The sequence below is a fragment of the Sinocyclocheilus anshuiensis genome, unplaced genomic scaffold, assembly GCF_001515605.1.
Source record: "Sinocyclocheilus anshuiensis isolate Anshui unplaced genomic scaffold, SAMN03320099.WGS_v1.1 scaffold566, whole genome shotgun sequence".
NCBI classification, from domain to species: Eukaryota; Metazoa; Chordata; class Actinopteri; order Cypriniformes; family Cyprinidae; genus Sinocyclocheilus; species Sinocyclocheilus anshuiensis.
The window spans coordinates 1762823-1770318 of record NW_015542410.1 but is presented as its reverse complement, the minus strand read 5'-3'; the positions used below and the strand labels follow the sequence as shown (position 1 = coordinate 1770318).

The window sequence follows — 7496 nt, the reverse complement described above, 5'->3', positions numbered from 1 at the left end:
TGATTGATTGATTGATTGATTGATTGATTGATTGATTGATTGATTGATTGATTGATTGATTGATTGATTGATTGATTGATTGATTGATTGATTGATTGATTGATTGATTGATTGATTGATTGATTGATTGATAGATAGATAGATAGACTGATTGATTGATTGATTGATTGATTGATTGATTGATTGATTGATTGATTGGGTCGTGTACATTCTGGCCATGAAAGCTAATAGCTAAAATTATAATTTATTTCAAGTTTAAATAACTTTAATCTATTTTTATTATTACTCATTGTCTGATTATAATTTATGTTTGATTTAGAGTAGAGCTAAAATATTGTCTTATTTTTTGTGCTCCTGGAACATATTTGAGATCTGAATGGGTTAAATGTGAAAACTGCAAAGAGTTTAGGTAAATAGTCTGCTTCCAGGAGATCTGAGTCTCCAACAGTCTTTTAGGATTTCAGTGGAACTTTTAGATGTTATGCTGCCTAGAAATGCAATCCCGTTTCACAGTTTCTTATTTCCTTCTCTAACAGGACCAAATAAGAAGCCCAAGAATCCTGACGCTTTTCAGATTGGCTTCCCGATGCGCACCAACTACATGTATGGGCGAATCAAGCGCACCCTTCTGAGCGAGATCTTCGCCCTCACAGTCTGTCTTTGGTTGAAAGGGGGCTCAGGTCCTGGGATCGGAACCCCGTTCTCCTACTCTGTCCCGGGTCAGGCCAACGAGCTTGTCCTGATCGAATGGGGCAACAATCCTATGGAGCTGCTGGTGAATGACAAGGTAAAGAAATCATCCAATTATAAAACAGGGATTGCATAACGAATGCTCTAGATTTATTAAACACAGGCAATCAAAAACATTTTAGCTTGGAAGTGTATTTAAATGGATACAATCGAACATGTCATAACATTAGACAAAACATTTGTAATCAAATGCATTGTGATAAAATGCTAGACCTCACAGTTAGGAAAAGGGATCACCAGTCTTACCCTGATATTGCCCTTGTCCTGCCCTTGCAACAGTCTGCAAATCTCTCTCTTCCTCTTGGCTTCTCAGCCATTTGCATCATCCTGCCTAATTAGTTAATGGCTTATCCGTGGTTGACGTGTGAATACATTCTACTGTTTTTTTTTTTTTTAACCGAAACAAGACAGACCTCTTTCCTCAATGACGGTTTACTTGCTGTCAACTAAACTGTTTACAACTATTGCTGGCATGCTGCTACAGCATAATAAGTCTACAGCTAACAAACACGGTTTGTCAGTGCATAGACTACATTTTCACAAGGTTACTTTGTTATGGTATACAAGCAAACTATAAACATTTAATCAGAAGTAAAAGTTTAATGCTTTGTTTCAATGATTTGTACACTACCATTTTACTTTTACTTTGTTTTTTTTTGTTTTTTACCATTTATATATTTGTAAATTACCAAATTCTACTTCCTCCATCTAAATTTTTCATTGTCTTTTTTCTTTCTTTCTTTTTTTCTAAAATATTCTATTACTGTTGTATAGAGAAACTGTTGGAATCATTCAGTCAATGAGTGAGCTGTCTGAATGATTCAGACTGAATCACAAACTATAATTTAGATCATTATGCAAATCAATTTGTTTAAAAGAATCAACACAAAGTTATTACTATTATTCACTATTATTCAACTATGAATTGGGCATTGCTAGTTCTTTTACACAAAGTTATTCATATTATTCACAGTTATTCATAAATTAATTAGGCATTGCTAGTTCTTTTTTAGGCCTGGGACAAAGCCAAGCAGTATATATATGCAAAAGTATGTAAGACAGAATTCAATATACTATATTTACAAAACATTTTACATTTTGTTAGATATACTATAAAGATATACTCTGTTTGTGCCCTCTTGCAGGCAGTTACTCTTCCTCTTTCTCTGATGGACAGTAAATGGCACCACCTTTGTATAACGTGGTCCACACGTGACGGCATGTGGGAGGCTTATCTGGACGGTGTGAAAAGGGGCTCTGGAGAGAATCTGTCCCCGTGGCATCCCATTAAACCAGGAGGAGTCTTCATCCTCGGACAGGAGCAGGTATGTCTCACAGAATCAGTCAATCATAATCAAAACACGTGCATGCTAACTTGCGACTCTCTTCTACCCAGGACACTCTGGGCGGCCGTTTCGATGCCACACAGTCTTTTGTGGGCGAGATGTCGGATCTGCAGCTGTGGTCGCGTGTGCTCACCTCCACCGAGATCTACAACCAAGCGGCCTGCTCCAGCCACCTCACTGGTGACGTCATCACCTGGAGCGAGTCCATGGTGGAACTTCACGGAGGTGTCACAAAGTATCCGTTCGACCCGTGTCATTAGGGATCTGACCAAACAGAGCCTGATTCTCCACACCTCTGCTTAACCTGCAGCTGGAAAGGTGGAGAATTCTGAATCCAGATGGAAAGACTGAGGAGAAGGCCTCGGACTGCAGCCACTCCTTCAAGATAATAGGATTCCAAACAGGTCTACATAGGCCTCGGGCATTTAACTAGGCACTTTATTAGTTTACGTGTCTAAGAGTTACATACTACATATCGATAAGCACTTAGGATGCCAACAGGCTGGTTGAACTCCGTTCCGTGTTTCTGATTAACTTCCAAACACTAATGGAAGAACTTCAGTATGCTGAACGTGCAAAACACTCCACAACAACAATTAATAACAGTTGGCATGTACTTTCAAAAAAAGGCGGGACAATGTGGTCTATTTTTATTAAGTGAAATACAGATTTGAAATACATCTTTTGTTTTTTTTTTGGTTGCTTTGACACATTTGTATTCACTCTAGGCAGCATGGGGGCAGCAGTGAGTTTTAAAGGCCTACTTCATTATTACATTTCATTTATGCTGCATTTTTTAAGCCAGAACTTCAGTAGTTTATAACCTGAGGTGCTCTTTTAGTCTTGCAAATCAAGAATAAGTTATGCTGGAGAAGGAATAAAATGATTTTTTTTTTATGTATGTAAATTTGTATTACAGAAAGCCGGAAAATGTGCATGCATCATGTTTGAGCATATAAAATGTGTATGATTGCAGTTTTGTATTGCATTAGAAGACTTGAAGTGTTGGAAAAGATGGATTTTTTTTCATGTGTATACAAGATGACAAGTGTTGTCTGTGGGAAGGCGGGCTGCTGTTATGGGTTTATATACAGTACGCACATGCCAGAAAACTAGGAGCTAAACGAAAACAGTGAGGTGTCCATGGAAACAGCTTAAAAGGGGATTAAAGAGTCTATCTGTCTATCTCTCCCTCATTTTGATAATACATAATGCACTTTTTTTGTGTTTAAACACATGCACATGTAGCTTAAGAAAACTGCGTCTAGAGTACTTGTCACTGTGAATAACATTGCAAATGTTATTTCTTGAAATGTTTTGTAAATGGTTACATGATGCATGTGTTGTAGACATTTGTTTTGAGGGCAAGTGAAAACCAATGAGGAGAATGAACAGATTTTTTGTTTGATTATGGAATGATTAACTTAAGTACAATATTGTTGTAAGTATTTTGATTACAGTAACACTTACAGTATATACATTGTTTTGTGTCATGTGGGGCTATGAAAAAAAACATTCTTTTCATTTATGCAGTTTTCTGTTTACTACATTTTTTATGATAACTGCAATTTAATATAATTCAAAACCAACTTGTCCTAAGAGGCGATTTAGTGAAAGGTGATAAAAGTGATAAAAATAATCTCATCTTTATAAATGTAGAGAGTTTTGGCCCTAACCAACCACAGCAGGACATTTTGTGGATTACATACTGTATGCAAGTTTCCTGCTTGCTGTGAAATTTCATTGGTCTAAAAACCATATCGCGTTCCTTTAGGACACGTGTTATTCTGGGCAAAGACTCAGAATTCATACCTCCAGCAGTTTATTAAAATGCTGCTTCGTAATGTTATGAATTTAACCTATAATCTGGAAGCATTTTTAGATTATGCATTTTCACTATTAAAACCCATTTATTGTTTTGTTGAACTTTTTAACTAGATGGCCAAATGTACACACAGAGATAGCCTGAATTGTTATGTTTTTTTCGTCTTCTTATCGAACAGACTCTTTACAGATTTACCAGTTAAATAATCTTCAAACCTGACTGGTCAGATGTATGTATGCATGCATTTGTATGCATTTGCTTGCGTGTGTTTAAAATAGACTGCATAAATCAACTGTTAAAACCGCTTAACCTCGCCTTTGGTAAATATCTGTATCCAAATGCACTTAGTTTTTTCTGTTATCTTTGTTCTCTCTCTCTCTCTCTCTCTCTAATATAATTATGTATATAGCAGATATACTGTATGTGTATATCCTATTTTTACTCACTATTATGTTTGGGCATGTATTTAATGCCTTTAAGCCAAAATGTACACGCTTAACTTGAGACAAGCATGTATTTATTTATTTTAAAATAAAGTAATGATTTTCAACTAATCAAAGTATGTCTTTGACATGGATTTAATAAAATGTCATTGCATTTCTGGGCTCGCCAGTTTAAAACAAATTATGCCAAAGACACATATTGTAACCATATAAAGATTAAACCATGTTTATATGGTTATAATATATTTCTTTTTGTTTTAAACGGCTCTGGTTTGATGTGGCCAAAAAAGGGAGATTGGATGAAATTTTCCTTCTTCCGTTCCATTAACCATTCCAGCCAATCAGCTTTCAGTATCACATTAGTGCGTCGTCACCTGTGTTTGAAGCATCAGGTGAAGAAAAACGTTTACATTTAACCAAAATATCGATGAAATCCAAATTAATTAAGCATCTGAAAACAAGTGAAACTGAACGACAGGGCCATATAAGAGTGAATGGAGTTTTTCTGCACACGGGTTAAGTAGAGGTGAAATGTGGCTCTCCGTTTATTTAGGCTATGAATGTTTACAAAGGTTACAGTATGTATAAGAAGTTGCGACATTGTTACGCTGACTATTTCAGGGATATATTATTTGTGCAGCTACATGAACATATATAAGGAAATATATACAATTTTTGAAAAATCTTGTAAAGTTCCTCGGTACCTGTTTTTAAATTCAGTAGTAGAAAAAGTGCAAATTGGGGCATGTTCTATCGTTGGCACCACTTTTAATGCACTTCAAATGTAGGGCAGACATTAAGTATATATTTTCAATAAGTGCCACTCGTTATTATTTTCATCAAAATCTTTCAATAGTAGAGGACGAGATCATCGAGACACATGCAAAAATCCAGTGTATTTAACTCTACTCTAAATGGAAACTGGGCATTCGTTTTTTGAATAAGGTATCAGAATGAGTAGCCAGCTTCTTATCCAGCCAACTGGCTGCTTTTTTACATTATACATATTTACTTTTGGTATCCTTATGTATGTGTAAAGTTCCATGGCATCTTTGTTACATATATTTTTAAAACCTTCTGAGTATACTATTATTATTAAGACCAGAATGAGCAAACCTTCATATGGTCTTTACAACAAAGAATGTTCTTCACAGGCAAAAATGGAAAATGCATAGTCTATAGCCAATTTGGGACTAGACAGCTAAGATTGCAGCTAACCAGTAGCATTGTTGTCCCCCTTGTGTCCCAGGGGACATCAGCTCACCAGCTGGCGCTTGCAAAAATGGCCTAAAGAGAGTCTGTGAGACACCCAGTATGATATAGAGACTGAAATACAACACAACTGCAGTTTAAGTAAATAATCTATTATATCATTCCCAAGCTATCTGTGTTTTATGACATTCATAAAAGTGCTTTCGCATCATGTTTTGTGACCGTAGTTTCACAGCGTCAACAGCAAAACATATTTTTTACTGGGTTCCTCACATTTAGGAAATGAACATCGAGATATCAATAAATTCATAAAGGCAAAAAGCAATTAGTCTCCTGCACTGTTGGGAGCCACAGCAGAGGTTTCATCATGTTTAAAGTTAATGGGTGGAAGATGGCAAACGAAAGAAACCTTTGCATAAGAAATGGTCTTTGTCTGCCTGACCTTTTCTTTTCTACTTTGCATGTTGAGTCTCAGGGTTTAGAAAGAGCATAAATGACTCAAACTAACTGAACACGAGAAAGCCTTTGACCTTTTATGTCAAAACGATTGCAAATATATTGATGATTGCGAATATAGAAATTTGGCTTGCATACAGGTGCATCTCAATAAATTAGAATGTCGTGGAAATTTTTGTTAAATGTGAGCTAAAATCATCACAATTAAAAGAACCAAAGACTTAAACTACTTCAGTCTGTGTGCACTGAATTTATTTAATACACGAGTTTCACAATTTGAGTTGAATTACTGAAATCAATTAACTTTTCCACGACATTCTAATTTATTGAGATGCACCTGTATTCAAATGTGATGTGTGTTGTAAATGGAGACTTGTAAATATGACTGTGCGTGCATAATATATAAAATAGAATTTTGATTAAATTGATCATATGGTTTTGCCAGTTTGTGAATAATGAAATGGATTAAACAGGGATGGCATGTTTAACCTTTATGAAATGCTTTATGGTCAGTGACTATACCATGTTAAATGCATAGCCTACAATGTGATTTGGAAAATTCTATCAAAAGGAAAATACAATTAATAAAGGTAAAATTATAATTTGGTAGAAAAATCTCATATTACAGTATATTTTTCTTACTCACCATCTTATTCACAGAGGCAAGCACTTTAGTGGTTAGTGGCACTAGACCACAGAGGCCTCTAAGTGCCTAATGTTTGCATTATACATTTTTTATGATTAACCATTGTCAATAGATGTGCCAATAAAAATGATTTCACAAATCTACAGTACACATTTCTGTGAGAATTACATTACAGATGCCCTATTGAGATGCTAGTGTTATTGAATTGCAAGCTAATGGTGCAGTTCCACATTGCGTCCTGAGGATGGCAGGAAATATATTTTTTTGAAATCCCATCACACTTCTTTTAACACAATTCTTTTAACACAAAACCATACATTGAAGTTTATGTGTCTCTGTGTGTGTGTGTGTGTGTGTGTGTGTGTGTGTGTGTGTGTGTGTGTGTGTGTGTGTGTGTGTGTGTGTGTAGAAAATACAGTTTGTACAGTATAAAAACCATTATGCCTATGGAGAGTCCCCACAAGGATAGCTGACCAGACTATTTGTGTGTGTGTGTGTGTGTGTGTGTGTGTGTGTGTGTGTGTGTGTGTGTGTGTTTTAGTTTTATATGCCTATTTTGCTTATAAATGAAAATGTTTTTCACACATTTAAGAAATACAGTATGACAAATTTCCTTCGGGACAATAATGTTTATCTTATCTTTTATTTAAAGGGGTCATATGATGTTGCTAAAAAGAACATTATTTTGTGTATTTGGTGTAATGAAATGTGTATATGCGGTTTAAGGTTAAAAAACACATTATTCTCCCACATACTGTACATTATTGTTTCTCCTCTATGCCCTGCCTTTCTGAAACGCGTCGATTTTTACAAAGCTC

The 7496-nt window shown here is 35.6% G+C and overlaps 1 protein-coding gene across 1 annotated transcript in view; it reads left to right on the top strand.

The window, feature by feature from the left end:
• LOC107693367 (neuronal pentraxin-1) overlaps positions 1-4314 on the top strand; it is a 14201-nt gene extending 9887 nt beyond the window's left edge. Inside the window, exons 4-6 of the mRNA XM_016492717.1 lie at positions 537-787; positions 1896-2075; positions 2147-4314. Coding sequence (XP_016348203.1) covers positions 537-787; positions 1896-2075; positions 2147-2356 — 641 coding nt within the window. The 3' untranslated portion in view covers positions 2357-4314. The remainder of the gene's footprint in view (positions 1-536; positions 788-1895; positions 2076-2146) is intronic.
• Positions 4315-7496: the final 3182 nt, after the last annotated feature.